This window comes from Oryzias latipes, chromosome 3, assembly GCF_053564925.1.
Source record: "Oryzias latipes strain Hd-rR chromosome 3, Olatipes_Hd-rR_3.1".
In the NCBI taxonomy this organism is placed as follows: Eukaryota; Metazoa; Chordata; class Actinopteri; order Beloniformes; family Adrianichthyidae; genus Oryzias; species Oryzias latipes.
In genome coordinates this window covers 28515133-28535790 of record NC_136239.1, presented here as the reverse complement: position 1 = coordinate 28535790, position 20658 = coordinate 28515133, and the positions used below count along the sequence as shown (strand labels likewise).

The window sequence follows — 20658 nt, the reverse complement described above, 5'->3', positions numbered from 1 at the left end:
TGTCAACAGAGTCGAGCATTCTTTTCATTTTTAAACGACAAAATCTTTAAAAATATGATCAAATATGATAAAAAGAAATAAATGTTTAAAATGCTTAATCAGGCGCTGCCAGAGCACCTCAAACGTCCTACTAAGAGTAGTTAAATCGGAGGACGGTGGCGCATTTAGCAAGAAGTGGGATTTTCAGAAGATAGACACAGTCTGCATGGAATCATCAGTAAGTATCACCAGTTTAACATTTCAGTTATGGTTTTCTGCTCATATTTTATGTGTTAAAAATAATTACGAGGGTGATGGATTGTGCTAGCTAACTAGTCTCTGGCTTTAAACAGGGTTGGCGTGGTCCTAAAAGGTCTTAAAGATATTGAATTACTGAATTAGGAAACATCTTGAAGAGATGAAGAGCACCCCGGACCGTCAGCTTCCTTCCCGGCTACTAAGGAATATTTTACAGCTATTTCCACCGGTTCCTAAATCGCTACCAACCTATGTTTGTGCCACTGCACGGAGAAATGGCATCATCTGACCCAGAAGCAGCCAGAAAATATCCTAAAACGGCAAGGAAGATAATCACGGAAAATAATTATCATCCAGAGCAGGTGTTTAATATGAATAAACAGTCTTCTTCTGCAAGAAGATGCTCTCTCTTGTACTTAACTGATGAAGGAGGAAGCAGGGGATCCTGGTGTTAAGACACGGAGAGAAAGAGTGACACTCCTAATGTGCGTTGAAAAGTACACTTCGCAACAGTCTATTGCTCTGAATAAAAAAAACTCTTTATGTTGAGCAATAGGGCTGCACGATATGAAGAAAACTCGCGATATGCGATATCAGTGATTAATATTGCGATAACGATATAATTTGCGGTGTATAAACAATTAGCAAAACAACCAAAAATATTATTCCCATTCCATTACAACAGCTTAAAAATTATACTACAAATGACCCTTGTTGACGCAGGAGGCGAACATACAACATAATAGGGCGCCATCCGATTAGTTAACAACGTGAAGGGGTCCATCTGATTGGTCAAATGCAGAAAGGGATTCTTTCAATCCATTAAACACTTCAAGCTGCCATAAGATTGTTTGGCCACATCTAAGGTAACCATTTATTGCAAATTTGCTGTCTTTTGCGATATGCATATTGCACAGCTTGATGTTGTGATAACGATAAATTTGCGGTATATTGTGCAGGCCTATTGAGCAATATCTAATGTTCTTTAATAAATGTTTTACAAAGCATCAGACATGTTTCAGAAGGGTTTTTGACAAGTAAGGATCAGTCACGGACATTCTTCAGCCGTGGGGGTGTGCACACATACATATAAACACACAGACACACATAATTTGCCTGAGGGTGTGTGTGATTATAAAGATTGATTTCTACACTTTAATAACTCGTTTTGATTCAAATTACTCTCCATATAAAAGCATGGAGGGAAAAAGCAGGCCAACATGCATTTCTGCTAACTTTGCACATTTTGAATACATACAGATTCAGCTAAAGCAAAAGTTTCCCATACACACCGACACATTCAAATAACAGTTACAGTACCAATTAATATCAAACCAGATTAACATTCAGATTGATTTTCAAAGACATTCTCCATAATTATCACACAGAGATTTATAAGCAAGAATATCTTGTTATGGTTTAATTATAATTTGTAGAATTGTTCTCATTTTGATATATGTCTTGTCACTAACACACCTGCTTTCTATTAGTTTGATTAGTCTCCAGTCCCTGGTTTTAATTACTCCGAGTTACTCTTTTAATTCTACTAATAATAGCTTAGTCTGATGGCTGACATGTTTTTGATGATTTTTTTTCCCCGTTTTATGATTATATGTTTTAGTTTTTTGTGTGTGTGTATCAAGCAAACCTTTCTTCATCAGGACTTGGGTTTCCTAACCATCCATTTCTGAGTGTGACAAAGTCTGGTTTTGCCAGACTGTAGAGCATTAAAGTGCTGTAAAAGCACAGTAGTAGACATGAACTGTTATCATGACGGTCATCGTTTCACCTGCTATGATGATTAAAAGATCCTGTAGTGTCTTGATGGTGATGGCTGTTCCTGTTTTACAACTTCAGCTTCATGAGTGGAACCCGCTTCCTCTAATGTCCTATGATTACATCCTCTGGCTATTTTTCACCCTTCATTTTCCATCAGAGGACATTTGGTAAATAAAATGTTCCCAGCCGTGCAGTTCTGTCTGGTGAATGATATTATTATGAATCTCATTAGGACAATGTGATGATTCATCAGTACAGTCTCTTCTGGTTGTTTTAATACACATATAGGCACCTCTTAAGCAAATAGACAGTCATCTTCATTAATCCCTATGTGTAAAGTATGACATGGCTGCAAGCAAAGATACATAAACAATTAAAAACAAAGACATTTTTAACTGCTTCCATGTTTACAGTAACTTCTGCAGGTAAATAACCAGATTTCTGTTTAGGTAATTTGATGAAATGCAAAACCTTCCAGTATTCTTTAAAGAGAAAATCTATTTGCATAGTATACCATATTGGCAGCGTATTAACCACTGACCCAACAGTTTGCAAATGTTTCTACTTCATTACTTTTTGCTCGTGTTCTCGAATCAAATGACCCTCAAACATAAAATAAAAATAGGAGTAAATAAATATAAGAAATCAAAAGGATACAAACAAAACAAAAAAAGAAAGTTTAAGCTCAGCAGACTGTTAGAGAACAGGTTACATCAGAACAATAGACAATAGTCAAAAGAGCAGATCGATTTTTCTTTGAAGCAGCACTGCAGGAAATCGTTTTTCCTGCTTCACTGCTCTGCTCGGGCGCGAATAAAAGAGGGTTTCATGAGGGAATAGCGGCTCTTCCTCTCTCCATGCTGCAGGGAGCATGTCGTCACATCTGAATGGCTTTTCTCTGTGCATTTCCTTCACCTCTTATCTAAAGCATCACTTGGGTTGAATGCAGCGGAAGTTACAAACTGTAAAATGACTCTCATTATGGGAATGTACAAGCCATTTTTAATACATTAAATCCACACTGGGACACAAATCAATTATGTAAAGTTGAGAAATCAATTAAGAAAATAATAAAAAATTTGGATGAGGATTTTGATAAAAATAAAAAAGATAAAACTCTGAAAACAGATGGAATTATCTCTGCCACACTTTAACATTTGTTTCCAGTTTCAGCTAATCTGTTGCCGACTTAGAGATTTTGCTAGTTTTATTTTTATTCACAGGCAATTATGTGACACAAATTGTTAAATTGTATTTAGTGAAATTTCCAAAACAGAATTATGAGTTACAGACTTTCCTTCTCTGGCACATTTTAAGACTGCTTCTTTAAATAAAACTGCCTGTGTGGAGATCATTTTAAAAATAAAACACTAAAGTCTAACCTTTTTTTATTCTCTGTTTTTATTTGTACATGTTTTAATCAAAGTGCACAATTCTACACAATGTATTTTAACAAAAAAATGATAAAGCAAAACATTATTGTGACTGGGAAGTAACAGTGAGAAGAAAATAATTCTAATGTTATTTCGACTGCTTTTTTTAATCTTAATGCTAAAATAAAAATGTGGATATCTGCTTATTGCATACATAAGTAGTTATTAGTGAAACATCATAGCAAGATATACCAAAAAACTACAACTTTTACCTATCTAGACATTTTTAAAGAACATTTAGTTCTAAACATTTATTAAAATTGAAAAATATTTGTACAAGCTACATTTTGCTGAGTCTTTTAAAGTCTGACACCAATAACAGAGAAACACATTCGCTTTAACGTGGTCAACTTGTAGTTTTAAATTGAATCTCCTGTGATTTGCAGCCTGAGACGTAAGGATAAACAACTTTTCCTCACTATAGCAGTGATCTAATTTTAACTTTTAACATAAATCTTGCTGTTTTAAAATGTCATTTAAGTCCCACTCCAATCAACTTTTGATCTCTTTTCATTATAATTATGCTGTTTTTAGACAAGACAAAAGATCTGTGTTGTTTTCTAGGACATAGTCTCTGCAGAGCAGCAGTAGTTCATCACAGACTGCTACAGGCTTTTTCCAACTAAATTTTTCCATCTGCTTCTGAGTCACAATGACATGAATAAAGAAATACTCAGAAATAAAGCTTAATCTTAAATTTCTTTATATATGTCCTCCATCATGAGAAAATGCTACAAGAACATGTTAAAAACACCAAAAACACGCTTTTTTATCATTTTTACATTTCAAGAAGCATACTGGTAAATGAATAAATAATACATTTCTATATTTTATGCATCACATGCATCATTTGAATACCTTGTTTCTGCGGTAAACACAATGGTATTATATTAGTTTTATTTGCAACAACAGTCTAATTTATTAAAACCAAAATATACATTATATCCAAAAAAGAAGCTTTTAATTTTGTTCTGAGCAAAATAAATGTGTGTCGTCTACAATAATAAACTTTACATTGTGGTTCATATGTAAAAAAAAGAATTATTGGATCCACATTGAACATAAAAATATATTTTGACGTGTGACTTACAAATTGCACATACTGTGTCTTGAGTTGACAACTGGTTTACTATAGGGCCACTTTTATAACACCAAAAAAATATAACTTTAAAATTATGAGTAGTGTAAATGCTTTATTTAAATCAATACTCTTTTCAACATTTTTCAGCAATTGCTGCTGAAATATCTAATAATTTAATTTTGGTAAGGCAGTGGATCACTTTAATCTGAAGCTGTTTTGACTGTCATTTAAGAACTCATTCTGTCAAGGATACAAAAATATTTTTTGATTAAAAGCTTTTCTAATCTATATTGAAAAACTCAAAGAATATACTTGTCTGTAGTTAATAGCATTTAATACAAATGATGCTGTCTTTATGAGAATAATTTGACTAATTATTATTTACAATATAGACCTTAACGTTTGGCTCAGATCAAATGAAAAACTCATATTTCTAATTCATGCAGTAAGAGGTTTGCCATGCTGGGTTGTATTAGTCCTGTGAGGTCAAAGGTCAGTGGTGTGCTCTCCTGCAACATGCTTAGATGCTGGATCATCGGAAAAGCATTTTCAAATTACATTAGACCTCCATGCATGTTGGTGCAAAAGTATATATACTGACATGTGTAGAAGTGCAATGTAATCTGCCTCCAATCTAAAGTAAAGCCTGAAGCAAAGTGTGCCGCCATAAACAATGTGTGTGCATCCTTTAGTGACAAAGTGATTCCTACACCGATGAAAATTACACTCATCCATCTCCCCTGGCCCACACACACAAAACAGGAGACAGCACAACAGAAAGACACTGTTATGACTAATGTCACAGATACATAGTGGAAAAAAAGTTTCCATGACAACTTCTACAGCAGCCCTTAAAAAAAGAAAAAATATCAGTCAAAAAAAACTTTTGAAACCATAAGGAATCATCTGTAAAAGAAAGGATCAGAGCAGCTTTTTAGAGAGCAGGTTTCTTGTAGTATGCATTTATTAATGTCTGATGAAGTTAGACTTTTATTTTGTATATAATAAAACTAAAGAAAAATTTTTAATTAAATGTTACTTAGTTTATAAATTATTGCAGGTAAAAATCAAGATAGAGAAGGACAACCTGAAAATACAAAATAAATTGTATTTGCTGTTTTTTGTGAAGATGAGAGAAAAAAAGTAAGTGGGAAGATTAAAAATATTCATGATACTTTAATCATCAGACAAATTACATTTCAATTTACAATATGTAACAAACATACACTCAATGTCCATTTTATTAGGTACACCTGTCCAACTCATTAATGCAAACCTCTAATAAACCAATTACATGGAAGCAGCTCAATGCATTTAGGCATGAAGACATGGTCAAGACGATTTGGTGCAGTTTAAACGGCATCAGAATGGGGGGAAAAATGGGGTGATTTAAGTACATTTGAATGTGGCATGACCGTTGGTACCAGACTGGCTGCTCTGATTTAAAAAAAAACTGCTTATTTACTGGGATTTTCACCCACAACCGTCTCTAGGATTTACAGGGAATGGTCCAAAAAAAAGAGAAAATATCCAGAGAGCGGCAGTTCTGTTGATGCCAGAGGTCAGAGGAAAATGGCCAGACTGGTTCCAGCTGATAGGAAGGCAACAGGAACTCAACTATCACTGGTTCCAACCGAGGTCTGCAGAACCTTGAGGTAGATGGGCCACAGCAGCAGAAGACCACACCATGTGTCACTCTTGTCAGCTAAGAAAAGGAAACCAAGGCTACAATCCACGGACTCCCCAAAATTGAACAATAGTAGAATGAAAAAACGTCTGTTCTGATGAGTCTCCATATCTGCTGCAACATTCGGATGGTAGAGTCAGAATTTGGCCTCAACAACGTGAAAGCACGGATCCATCCTGCCTTGTATCAACGGTTCACACTGGTGGTGCTGGTGTCATGGTGTCGGGGATTTTTTATTGGCAAACTTTGGGCCGCTTAGTACAATTGAGCATGCTACAACGCCACAGCTGACCTGACTATTGTGGCTGACCACATCCATCCCTCCATGTAGTCATGAAGTGTACCATCTTCTGATAGCTACTTCGAGCAGAATAAGGCGGCTTGTCATAAAGCTGGAATCATTTCAAACTGGTTTCTGGAACATGACACTGAGTTCACTGGACTCCACTATCACCAGATCTAAACCTAATAGAGCACCTTTGGGATGTGGTGGAACAGGAGATTGGCACCTTGGATATGCAGCCGACAAATCTGCAGTAAGTGCGTGATGCTGTCATGTCAATACGAACCAAACTCTGAGGAATGTTTCCAGTACCTTGTTGAATCTATGCCACAAAGGCATTTCGGAAGCCAAAAAGGCAGTCCAACCCGGTTCTAGCAAGATGTACCAAATAAAGTTATAAGAAACCCATTTTTTCTATCTAAAAACACATTTTCTATTTTTCAAAGACCTATTCTATTCTATATTTGGTCATCTCGCCAATGGTTGCAGGTCTTAATGATGCTCTTTCACCACAAAATACGTCAAATGTGGGGAGGTATTTTTTTAGTGCAATACAAACCTGAATAATAACATTTTCTTCACTAACAAATCATGATTAAACAGTTAAAGAGCTTTGTAAAAATTCATTGTTGTTTTCTTTCTCTCTTTAAACCAACAATATAAACAGTTTTTCTATACCATTCATCAGGCTTAGTTACTAATGTGCGCACACACTGACACACATGAGTGCATGGATTCACGCACACAAACTGATATCATGGGTTGTTACAAGAGAAAAAAAAGCAATGTCAGCACAACACAAACACAAGCACACACTTCAAGTATGCAATTAGCTGCTCCATTGCTAATATTTCTGTCTCAGCAACAAAGCTTCAGGCTGAGAAAAAAGTGGTGTAGACAAATAATACTATGAAGATTAAAAAAAAGAAGATGCTAAAGGGTGGGAAGAGGAAAAACTGGCAACAAGAGAGAGCAAAAAAGAAAGCATATGACAACCAAGACAAACAGCAATCATGGCCCTTTATGGCCTGTATGTGCAATCAAACAGAGATTATAGACTTAGCCCATAGGAGAGCAGCAAATGTGTTCAGTTTGATGCTACAGATGAACCTAGACACCTGGAACTGATTAGAAAGCAATTTGTTTAGCTGCTTGATTCAACAGGGACAATATGTCCTGACGATATGACAAAGAATTTACATATTCTCAATAGTTCACGCAAACACTTCATGCAAAACTTTAGGACACGTATAAAACATATAAAACCATACTGTAATAAATTCAAGGAATTGCTCAGTAATTTGTGAATAACTTTTTGTAAAAAAACAAATTAATAGTGTACCAGTTGTGTTTCCAATATGAAAAGGTTCATGCAAAGTAATTTCATCTTGTACACAATCAGGACAGTATGTCTCCTTTTTTAAAGATACTATAACATCTTAATAATCTGAACAAAATAATCAGATCTAATTGTTACCTCATATGTGCTTATATTAAGAAAACGTCTACATTTTGATTTTACTTTTGTTGGGTTTATTTAGAAGAGTATACATTTAAATGACCAAAAATATATGGCACAAGGCACAGATACCCAGGATAAGCGGGAAAAACAGCATTTCTGAATGTTGGTTTTTATACATATGTGGGTCACCTTCAGTAATCTGAGAAAACATCATTAGAGAAAGAAATGCAGAAAGTACAAATGAGAAGCTTGATGGACTTAAGAGAAAAACAAATCCTGAATGCAAACAAGGATCTTGGAATTTAAAGTGAACAACAGCAGGTGACTGACTGGAAGTCATATTTTTCAGGTGCCTTTTTCACAACATGGTGGAAACAAGTCTGGCTTGTAAGAAGAGTTCACCTCGTGTTGGCAGTAGTTGGACAAATGGGTCTTGAATTCAACCTTCAGAGCCTCCATCCACCTTTAGAAAAATACCACTGTCCTTCTGTCTCTTTCTATGCTGTCTTAAAATAATGGCATATTCCATAGCAGTTGGTGGAAGTCTTCATCAAGCAAAAAAGACACAGAAACCCTCACAAGGTGGTTATTTGGTTTTAGCTCATACAGAAAGAATTTTATAGGTCAAACACTGGCTAAACCATTGACACTGCAGCACAGAAAAGTGGTTCTAGAAAATGACATCATTGTGGGAGAGTTGAACTATGTGTGTGGAAGTGCTTGCAATGTTCAACTATGGCCAATTCTCTATGGGGAAAGTGTTTGTACTCTTCTTTGCAAAAACATTTTCAGACTAAAGGCAAACTAAGTAATATAAACCAGAAAATACTACTTTAAAATCCAGATGACTTCCTAATAATGGTCTCAAGCCTTCAAAAGAGATATCACAAGATGAAGTGGTGTCAGGTGTTAATTCTAAAACTACAGAAATAAATCACTTAACACTTGCTCACTCTTACAGTCTTCTCCAGACACCAGCTCATCTCCATTCTTCAATAGAAATGCTCCCTAATCATCCTCTCCTCTCCCCATGCCTCCCGTTTCTGCTGTCTGTCAGCTCATTGCCTATTCCTTCAGAGAGGTGTCGACCAATCCAGCAATATCACCACAGGATGATGATGAAAGAATAAAGGGGTTAAGGGTAGGTGGGGGATGGAGGTTGTGCTGAACAGAAACTGATGTAAAATCAAAGACCAAAAACCTCTAAGCTTTGACATGACTAGTACTAGTAGATGTGCCCACCAGCAAACTGACATCTGGGAGGGGTTCCTTTCCTTCATGTTTAGAAAATGGCAACTTCAGAACAAATCCCAAAGCCCAGACATTTCAAATACCAATTTTATCCGAGACAAAAGCGAGAAAAGAGGATTCTCCCAAGATTTCATGCACCCCGGTGCTGCACCTTGTTATTCAACTCATCTGCCCATATTTTGCATCTTAAGCCAGCATGATTTCAGGTCACAAGGTATCCCATATTTGATCATGATTGGTCCAAATGGGCATATAAAACTCTTCATTCACCCTTCTTTTCTGATTCCAAACCATACCCAGCCTCATATTACTTGTGCCCTTCTTGAATATTTTTTCCCTCTTTCTCCAAAGAGCCATCTGTGTTCCCCCACCTGTAAAACTAGAACACACTCTTGATTTAGAATCAGGGAGCACCACTTATGTACATTTGGTAAAAGGGGACACGCTGGGTGAAAAACCACACTGACCCACCTTTCTTTATGCTCATGTCAGAACACTCCTAAACCCATTTGCCTGTCATTACAAGACATCATGGTTCAAAACCTAGGATAACTAATGGCCTAAAGCTACTCGAACTAATAAAACTGATTCATAAAAGCGGTTTAATATACACCTTGCCTATAGGGCTGATCATTAATCAAACAACTATTGCCCTATTTAATTGCTTAATGCACTTTATATGAAAATCTCATTATAATATTCTTTAGAAAAAAAGAACAAAGACAGCCTTAGATGATTGTTTTTCATGTCCAGAGCCAAATGGAACAAGTCAGTCATTATTAGCTTCTTTACGCAAATTCGCCTGCTGATGTACATTGATAAATACAAAACCAATTCATAGATGGCAGCGTTAAAGGTCAGATTAAATCTGTGTCGTGTAGAACTAGTTGACAATTTCTAAATTACATAATCAGTCATAGAGATGCCAAAACTGGTCTTCAAAGACGTGGAGAAATAAAGTCAAGCTGAACCAAACCAAACAAGCTCAGTCCAAGATGGGCTGAGTAAAGAGCCTCAAAACCTATAAATAAATTCCTGCATAACATCCTCCTATTTATCCTAAAAAAAGATCTAAGCGTACCTTTGAGGATGGAAATCTTTTTTGTACTGTTAGAGCTTTTCAAATAGGGGTTTGTGTTTTCGCTCACAGTGAATACTCAGGGGTTCACAGATGGAGTCAATTAAAGGGGCTCCCAGTTGTAATTGCACAACGTTAGACATACCAGTCCAGGGGGACACCAGTGTTTGCTGTTTGTCCTTCCTCTCTGTCATCTTTCCCTCCCATCCTTCTCACACTCTCGTCATTTCAACATGGGGGTGTTTACAGGGAGGGGCTCATTAAATCTTAAAATCCCTTTAGGTCTCTCTAAGAGACAAAGTCGTGAAAATTGTTCAATCAGTGACGCGCCTTGAAACAGTGGATCAAACGCGTCACAACAGATTACTAATTTGAGGACAAATAAAGCAATGTGGGTCATATTAAAAAAACTATTAAAAATAGAAAATTCTTCATCCTTCAATATTTTATATTCCTTTCCCATCCCACTCACTGTGGGCCAAGAAAAAGTGCTGACATGTCTAAACAGGCTCTGCCACATTTAATCAATACAGAGACTGCAGATTCAGGGCTGTGGTGACAAGCTGCGACAGTTAAGCATTAATGAGATTCAGATAGCAGGAAATCTACAGAATACTTTATGTTCAAATTGTCTTTACCTTTAGAAAATTCAAAGTGTCAATTATCCGCATACTACATACAAAAATGGTGATTTTATATTTGATTTATGTTAAAACTGTATATAATCTGCTGGTAGAGCTTTAGCGACTGTGTTTTGACAGCTCTGATGTGAGGAGCTAGCTCTGCTGTCCTCACAGAACAAGTATAAAGTCTCAATTCAGTCTGCAAAGGTTTTTAAAGCATTATTTAATCAAAACCTTTATTTGATTAATATATGAAAAAATATTCAAAGTTCATTATTAACACATGTATAGAATGACAAATCAAGTTATTTTAAATGATTTGCTGAGTTTCTTTAATCATATTCATAATACAAATATTACAATTAAAAAATTATATCACGCAACAACTAAAAAACGCTTAAGCAGAAAGTTATGTTTATAAATGCCAGCCTTTTGGAAAAAACTCATAGCTTTACAGCAGAAAAATAAATAAATGACAAACGTTATCAGACATGATGAACAATATAGTGGGGAAAACAGCTGCATCCTCATTTCTTTGCATGTTTTTTTAATACCTAAATGTTTCAGACCATCAAAAATGTCAAACATTTAAAATAGGTGAAAAAGGACACATAAACTACACTTTTAAATACTGATTTTTATTAATTAGTCCCATTTATAGATTTGCTTCATGAATAAGTTCATGATTGTGGACGGAAAAAAGGAACTGAAACTTTTTTTGATGTGTCCTTTCCCATTTCTTTCTCCTCTTAAATTAAAAACAGCATTTTGTGTAAGATTGGACATGCAAATACATTAGAAAATGGCTTAAAAAATTATTTTTACAGTGTTATTTAAAAAAAAAACAAGTTTTTCATAAAAGGACATCATAAATGAAATGTTTAATCTGACAGAAAGATTTTTCCTTTGATTTCATCGTTTACCTTTTTTTTTTTGTTGTTGAAATTTTCACATTGTTTTGAGCCACTTTTAAGCTGACTTGATGAAGGCTCAGTACATGCGTTGTAAAATACTGTAAATACAATGCATGCATTGTGTTTTTCCTTGTTTTCGTATGAAATGCAAACCCTGCATCAGTGGATGCTGAAATCTAAACTCGTAAATTCACAACAGAACAAAGGCTAAAAATCATTAGAAAAAAAGGGTGTCAAAAAAATTGACAGCTTTGACTTTTGTTCTAAATTCAGTCCAGAAAGAAGTAATTTAGTTTGATCATTGTTTGGTTATTTGTTTCTACAGTCACTTTCATTTTTATGGGCTTTACAAATAACATTAGGGAAAAGTTATGTTATGAAAGCACTGACAGTCTATGCATAAACAGAGGAGGACACCAAAGGAGCCGCTGTTGACAGATTAGACGAGGTCGTGCACTGAGGTCCTGTAGCCAGAAAAACTGAAAACTATTCCAAATGTAAGCTCAGCCTTCATCAGGGAGAGACAGCGAGTCAGTCTTAGATGAAAACTTGCCGGCCTTGGCTCCAAGAATAGTTCTCCTAATGATGAGATACAGTGAGTAGATTTTGTAGTCTCAAAGCTTTTATGGACATTTGCACTTTGCAAGTTGGCAAATACAAATATCGCAGAGGGAAACTGCAAACTTGAAAGTAAAGGAGAGCTTTATTCTTCAGAGTCCCCAAACAGAGAACAGACAGAGCCTTTCATGCTTGGCTGTAGTTTAAGAGACAAAAACAGAGATGGGAGACAGATGAGAGTGGAAAAACTGCAGGAACGAACTAATTTATATTCAGGGTGGAAATAAAAATCTTCATGGTTAAACTTCATTTACTGGAAACTTTACACACTAGATTGGTTATTTTCCACAAAAGATTGACAATCTATATAAAGCACAATAATGAACTTCGAACAAGTGAAGGGCAGTAAAGGGACCCAATGTGTCGTGCATCTAGACATAACATTTGCAATTACTGTAAGCCTAATAGACCAGAAGAGACAGCACTAACCAGCTACTACTCTGTTCTGTAAAACTGAGACTGATACCGGGACTGTGAAATAATCATTTGGAAAAAATAACAAAAATGTTCATTTTTAAAGCTGACAGTTAGAAAGCAAAAGAGTTGGGGAAAAAACATTTAGCCATTTAACTGCATTAAAATTATTTAACTTGAGCAGACAAACATGACTTACAACAGATAAAGTTAAAAAAAAATGGTGATGTACACAGCTGAAATGACAACAGACACTACTGAAACTCAAAGTCTTTAATAATCTTCAAAAACCACAGCCCCACAGCCACTTTTAGGTTACATTTATCAGGCAAAAACACAAAAATATTTGCAGTGAGATGTAGTAAAACGCATTAACTTCAAATGTCAGGCCTAAAATGTGGAGAATCATCCCAAACGGACAGTCAAATTGCTATGAAAAGATGAAATGTCCCATGCTATTTGCTTTCAACTTTGTTGTTTGCAGTGGGAAGGGAGCAAAAAATACTCACCCAGACTGAAAAGAGGACAGACAAAGCGGTCAAACTCAGCTTTTATTTGAACCCAACAATTTTCTTAATATATTCATTTAGGAACTGGAACAGCTATTTTAGTCATATGACCAATCTTATAATGAAAACCAATCAGATTATGAAGTTGAAAGATTTGAACTACAGGTCAGACGATGCAAGTTAGAAATCTTCGTCACTACACAATTAAGAGATTTGAAGGTTTGTATGTGAGAGAGAAGCTTATATGACACCAAGTCTTTCATATATCGGAATGGAAGAAGCCTGGAGCAAGATTTGCAAGATTTTCCCCGCTTTGAAATTTCGTTCCAAGCCTCTTCCAACTGTGGGTGGCAGACGTGTGCTAGTAAACAGTAGAAAAGGAAAAAGAAGAAGAATCCCCTCTCTACTCTAGTGTGAAGTCCATATGATGAACCCATGTCACATGCCCAGTGTGTCCGCTGTTTGAGACATGGACTACATTTCTAATCACCTCTGCTCCAGCAAAGCTTCATACTCTGTGAGAATCGAGGCCTTTTGTTCTGCATGCATGTCAGGGAGAACGAAAAGGTTCTTTCTTGCCAAGAGATTACCTCCTTTTTAAGATGTTACAGTGAAGGGTTTTGGTGAAATCTTTTTTTTCTGTAGTGCATGTTAGGATATGACGACAACAAAGGGCAATGAAGAAATGATTGTCTTTGAGTTGATTAGAGAGGAGGAGAATCAGATGTTCAAAGTAGAGGGGAAAAGTGTATTTTTTCTGTAGCTAAACATGAGAAAATTAAGACGATGAGTACATTTAGTAGTTCATCTGATCCAGGTAGAATCTATTGAATTACACCTTTCGTTTCCTCAATTCTGTTTAACTTGCTTCACCACACCCATTTCAATTATGTGACCAATCACAAAATATTTGTCCTGTGGAAGATGAAGTAAAAGGTAAAGTGTCAGAAATTAGCAGGAGATCTCCATATTTGAGACAAAAATGTTTGTTTTGTCTCATTTCTTATGTTCCATTTTGCTACTCACTAAAGGACTAATATGAGGAGAACCTCCACCCTCATGTGTTGTGAAAATATACAACTTTTACACGTCCATGTGGTTTTAAATCTCAGACAGAAGCATCAGGAAAACATTTCGCAGCATCCACAGGGTCTTTGAAAGGTCATCATCCACAGAAAGGGTTTACAAGAATACTTCACATGCCTGGAAAATCTCAGGAGGAACTGGGAAACTCAACAAAAAACATTTATTTTGGTAATGTATCAACGTGTTCCCTGTTGAAATTCCTTTATACCACCACAGGAAAGAAATGTTTGTAACTGATGGCGTGACTGCTAGGAGATCCAACAATGGGAAAAATGACAAAAGAGCCAAAACAGTGGTGGCTGCTGCAGCTGGAGCCACAAGCTGTTCATTATCCAAATCCAACCCACCAGTACACAAACACCATATACAGGCCTCATGGTGCCTAAAACCAGCAGATTTAGTGAAAATTGTCCAATTTTCTGTGTCTTCTTCCTCAACCTGTCTGGATTTCTCAATTTTTTCCCCTCTTTCTGCAAACCTTTCGCAAACCATCACAATTCCCAAAATCACCATTTGTTTTCTTATGTTTTCCTATTCCCAGTTTTTTTCCACTTTACTCTCTTTTCCCCAACTCTGTCACCGATGTCAATCATTTACAAGAGTTCTATTCTTTCCCTCTTTATTTCCATCTCTCTGAGCACCCGCACACACAGCCAATCTACATCAATTAGGCAAATGGTTTTTATTCATTTTTAACAATTTACTGTCTGTGGCTGCATAATTGAAGGGCCAAAAGTCATTACACTAAGCTCTATGTGTGTGAATTTCAAAAGCCTAAGCTAATTAGGTAGCGCGCACAGCACCACCAGCTCCACAGATCAGGGAAATGCTGGAGTGATAAAGTTGAACATGCGAGGAGATAGACAAATGGATTATCTTCAGCATTTCCCGTGCTGCATTGAGAGAAACACAAGAACACATGACAAGAAGATAATTTGGGCTTCTTCTTTTCCCACATTTTACTTTCTCTAGCCATATTTTTCAAATCTTTAGCATATAGTCTGCAATTTTCAATTTTGTTTTTCTTGACTCCTTGATCCTTTGCATGGAAACCTATAAACAAGCGTAAAATGTCCTTTCTGCCAAGCAAAAACTCTCTTGACTGGCAACTTTTTCATTTGTCAAGGTGTATACGTTTGTTGGAGTTTGCATACAAATGTGTGGCTCAACAGATGGCCATTAAATATAAAGGAAGCCGTGATGCTCACACACGGGCGACACAAACGTATCCATAGATTTACACCTACACACAGACGCATAAACTGAATTATCACAAACTAGAGAGGATGGGAAAATAACAAACACCAAAATATGAGTTTGCACACGCATGAATTAGACTCTGCAGACACAAACACACACACACTTCTCATTCTGGCTCCAGTAATTGAAGCCAAAACAGTTGTCAGCAGGACTGTAAATTTATTAGCTACGCATTCACATGTGACACCAGGTGTGTGTGTGTCTGTGATAAATCATCACTATATATTGGTAATAAACAACACTACATACTTTCCCAGAGAGACTCATCTAACTTGCCCAACAGTCTGAAGAGACTCCCAAGGGTAGCAGTTCCAGCCACTTCCCAGAGCTATAAATACAACTACCTTTAACATTTTATTGGCCGGAATAATGAGCTCCATGTTTTCTTATTCCACTTGCTCATTCTCCTTTCTTCTCCCATCTTTTTCCCCTTAAACACTTTATTTCCCTAATAATTGGATTTAGAGTTTAATAATCCATAACCCTGGATCCTCATGTTAAGATGGCTGGGGGCTAAACTTACTTTCAGGTGTCAAATCACCACTATACTATTAATCTAGTCTTTGCTGATTGGCGGTCAACAGGAACTAAAAAATTCAGAGGTTAAAATAAAATCAACAATGTTGAAATAGCCAGAGCATGTTTGCAAAAAAGCTGCAGCAGATCTACACGGTTGATTCCTTATAGGTAAACTAGAAACTAACAGATTAAAATGCAATTTGTTAACAAAATGACTTGTTATATTACTTCACTTATTTTTTTTCTGACATTTACCGATCGCAAATGCAGCCTTACAATAGCAGCTAGAATGTTTTTTCTGTCAGGAAAATATACTTGTGCTTTTATTTACTTCAAATACCTTGAGATATTTCAAAAACTTTAGTTTTTTGTGGATGTTTTAAGACCAAAACTGTTGTGTCGTTCAATTGTGTTCATTTTCACTAAACCAAAGATGTGCTTTGGTTTTAAAACAAATACATTCCAAACAATGCTTGATGTGATTTTGCTCAAATTTGATCTAAATCCATACCAATGTATAAAAAAAGGAACCTTTCAAGAACCACTAGTAAAAACAAACAACATATCAAACCCAGAACCTGAAGATTTTTAGTGAAACCCAGTCCAACATGTCACTGCAATTTTCTTCTCGCTTTCTCTTATTGCATTTCCAATCTCCAACAGATGACAAATAAATTGGAATCAGCGTGAATGGTAGCCAAGAGAAAACAAAGAAGGTAGACAGAATGTGAACTGGATGCACAGAAACAGCTTCAGATATTAAAGACCCACTCCGACGAGTTTGGAGTTTTTAACATGTTCTTGTGGCATTTCTCTGATGGAAAACATAATAGGAAAATTGGGCTGCAAATTGCCTTCATGCATATTTCTTTATTCAAACTGTAGTGAAGCAGGAGCAGATGAAAAAAATGCAGCTTGACAATGACCGTATTTGTTATGCAGAAAACACGCTGGGCAAGCCACGAGCTCCTTGCTCCAAGCTCTCAGCAACAGAGGGGAAGTGGGGGCGGGCTTACTCAGTACCAACGCTCCCACCCACAATTCAGATCAAACAATCAAATCAAAAAATCTAATTTTATTTATAAAAAAAAACGCTTCTCACGCTTGCGGAGCTCAAAAAGCTTTACAGTTAAAAACAAAAACAGACTAAATAAATAGTAATAATAGTTGTTGTTATGTTGTTACTCTTTTGGCTTTTCCCATCAGGGGTCGCCACAGCGAACGAGTCGCATGGTAAACTTGGCAATGTTTTACGCCGGATGCCCTTCCTGACGCAACCCTCTCAAAGCAACCGGGCTTGGAACCGGCACAGAAGTAGAGAAGGGAACAGGGAGCAGCCCGGAGTCGAACCCTGGTTTCACGGACGTAAGGCGCCGGAAACCAGCACGAGCTATAGTAATAATAGTAATAATGATAATAAAAAGAGAAAAACCCAGCCCATCCTTCCAACACATAAACAACGACTACTTTCCTTCATCTTCATTCATTCATCTTCTTCCGTTTTTGTCCCTCTCGGGGTCACGGGGCTGCCGGACCCTATCCCGGCCACTTGTGGGCGTAGGCAGGGGGCACCCTGGACAGGTTGCCAGTCTGTCGCAAGGCCACAATCACACATCCGTTTATTCTCACACCTATGGACAATTTAGAGTTGCCAGTTGACCAATGAAGCATGTTTTTGGACGGTGGGAGGAAGCCGGAGATCCCGGAGAGAACCCACCCATGCACGGGGAGAACATGCAAACTCCACACAGAAAGCTCCCCCGTTGATGTTCTGTTTCAAGTCCCCCAGCCGGGACTTGAACCGGGGGCCTTCTTGCTGTGAGGCAGGAGCGCTAACCACTGCACCACCTTGCATAACAATGACAAGAATTTAATTTTTTTTTTACAATGACTACTTATAAAAGTTAATTCTAAAAAACTTAGGATTGGCTCTGTTGTGAGGAAACAGTATTTTGAGAATCTCTTCATGACAGGAGTCAGCACAGCCACAGGAACATCACCACAGTGCCCACCCACACCGGGACAGCAATGGGGTCCACTCCACAGAAGTGAGGCTGCAAAATCGGACCCCAACCGCCCCCACATAGGGCAACAACTGCTACAAAGGTGGGTCTTGAGCTTTTTCTTAAAAGCCTCTACGGTCTTTGTGACTCTCCGGCAGGCTGTTCCACAGGCAAGGACAGTAATGGAAGAACGAAGACTCACCTCAGATTTTCAGATGGTCCTTACCATGGCAACAACTAAAAGACCAGGTAGAGGACCTAAGGGTCCGCGGGGGTTCATACTTTAAAAGTGAATCACTTAAAGAAGAAGGCCGTTAAAATGCATACAATGTACTCTATACCAAGTTTGTAGAAAAAAAATGCAAATATCTAATAGACTACTGCCGCTCTGCAGAAACTATGTCCTAGAAAATGGTTCAGTTCTTTTTTTAATTAGAGCTAAAAATGGTACAATTATGGTTAATGAGTAATAAGAACGCTATTATAATAGATTAAAAGAGGATCAGAGTGGGTCTAAGGAGAAGTATGTGCAAGTTCAACAGGGTTACATTTAGGTCATGTAAGGAATTCATGCAAATATACATGTCCCAGCACAAGACGAGCTGATTCAGCGAATAATCAAGTTCACACAAAGGCCTGCAAGCTCATCTGTCATTATAATGTGAAGTTCATGTGCGTCAGGATGAAACCAGCCCATTCAGACTGTGCCTGTGCATAACCACAACATAAAATGAAGGGAGAAAAAATTCTGTACACACTCACACTCTGTCACTATATATTTCAACTATATACTTAAAAGAGAAAAAAAATGCTTAAACGCAGACAGGTATACCTAAAGCTTCAGCCTTTTCCCCACTGATGTACAAGTACAGATAACCTATGGCAGCTATAGATTCATCTTTACAATCACAATGCAAAACTGTGCATGAACCCAACCCAACACCTTTTCACAGTCCAGTGTATAGGCTGTAAGCAGAAGTTTATTTAGAAAATCAATTAAATGAGTAAATTGTCTTCATTGTATGTATGTTTCTGTTTATGCGACACTATGACGAGCTATAGATAGACAGTCATCGCTAATAAGTGATGTTGAGCGAAAGCTTCCAAAGCATGCGTCTGCTTAAAACGCTTAGCAGGAACATACTTTGCTAAATAAACTAGCATTTCTAGTATAAGTATATAGGAGGAGAATGGGCAACATAAAAGCGCAACAAAAACTAAAATGTATAAGAGCTATACAAGACAAAAACATAGATTGAAAGCACTTTAAATACTTTAAAAATGTTTATCATCGTATTGTCCAAAATATGAGATAACAAATAATATAAGGTACTTCCTCCATTACAAAAATATGTGCTCATATACATGTTTTTTATGCAAACAAATTATATGAAGATTATTGTAAATAAATGAAAATCAGCTGACAAGCAGAAGAAAGTACCGGTAATACAAACTGATGCAAACATCTGCATTTTCACGAGTGGGAAAAGGTCCTACCACAGTTAGGGTGCAGCTCGTCTGTAGCTTAGCATAAACAGCGACCTTGGTTTATTTAGTAAACAGGGAAAAAAAGGATGTAGGGCCCAAAATGCTTAGTGTAAGCATTGCAAAACACATCAGGAAATTTCTAAGGAAGGACCACACACTCTTGGCTTGCCCAGGGGCGCACCCTTTTTTTTCCTTATGAAATGTTTTAGATGCAATTTAGGAAAGCTTTTTTCTTCAATTGATCTACATGAATATAACTCTTTTTTATGGCATCTTACTATGAAATACCAGTAGGTTTTTTTTCATGTAGGCACACATCTTTCTTTTAAAATTCGGATGCTTTTTCTTGTTGAATGTAAAAAAAAACTCAATGCTTTAACAAAAATATGAAGTGCAAACTAACCTTTGCAATGATGCTGAGGGCCTCTCGACAGGAAAGTGGCAGCTCTGATGTCATTCTCTGTTTCAGGTCAGGAATTTCTGTTTTCATGTACAGCTCCAACATGGTCGCCAGTTCAGACAGACCTTCTTTCTTTTGTTCAGGCATCGAATCCAGATCTACAAAAACTCAATCCAATCCTCTGTTAATGCATCGTCCACCTACTAACATACCAGTTGTGGTACTTGTGCCCGCCTGCTATGGAATACTTGTTTACCTGCTCCTGTTATGTTCAACAGGTTCCTAATCTCGTGAAAATCCCGACAGAAACACCATCATTTAAGTCAGGTGTTGATCCAGGACACAAGTTAAACATTCAAGATTGGTGAACAAAGATATACATTTTTAATTTTAATAGTCCACAATGTGCTAAAATCTAGCCTATCTGATGAAAGGATTAAAGTCTGGGTCTCTGTTACAATAATACAAGAGCCAGAACATTTATACTAACAAAAGAGAAATGTTCTGCCCAACTTCTCATGCAATCACTCAGC

At 36.9% G+C, this 20658-nt stretch overlaps 1 protein-coding gene across 4 annotated transcripts in view; it reads right to left on the bottom strand.

The window, feature by feature from the left end:
* Positions 1-20658, bottom strand: part of smyd3 (SET and MYND domain containing 3) — a 56788-nt gene that overhangs the window by 19100 nt on the left and 17030 nt on the right. For 2 of the 4 annotated variants that reach the window (XM_078944584.1, XM_078944586.1), the window contains one exon: positions 20129-20292. In XM_078944584.1, the coding sequence (XP_078800710.1) occupies positions 20129-20292 (164 nt within the window). The remainder of the gene's footprint in view (positions 1-20128; positions 20293-20658) is intronic. The other 2 variants (XM_078944585.1, XM_023953551.2) reach the window with 1 other exon arrangement.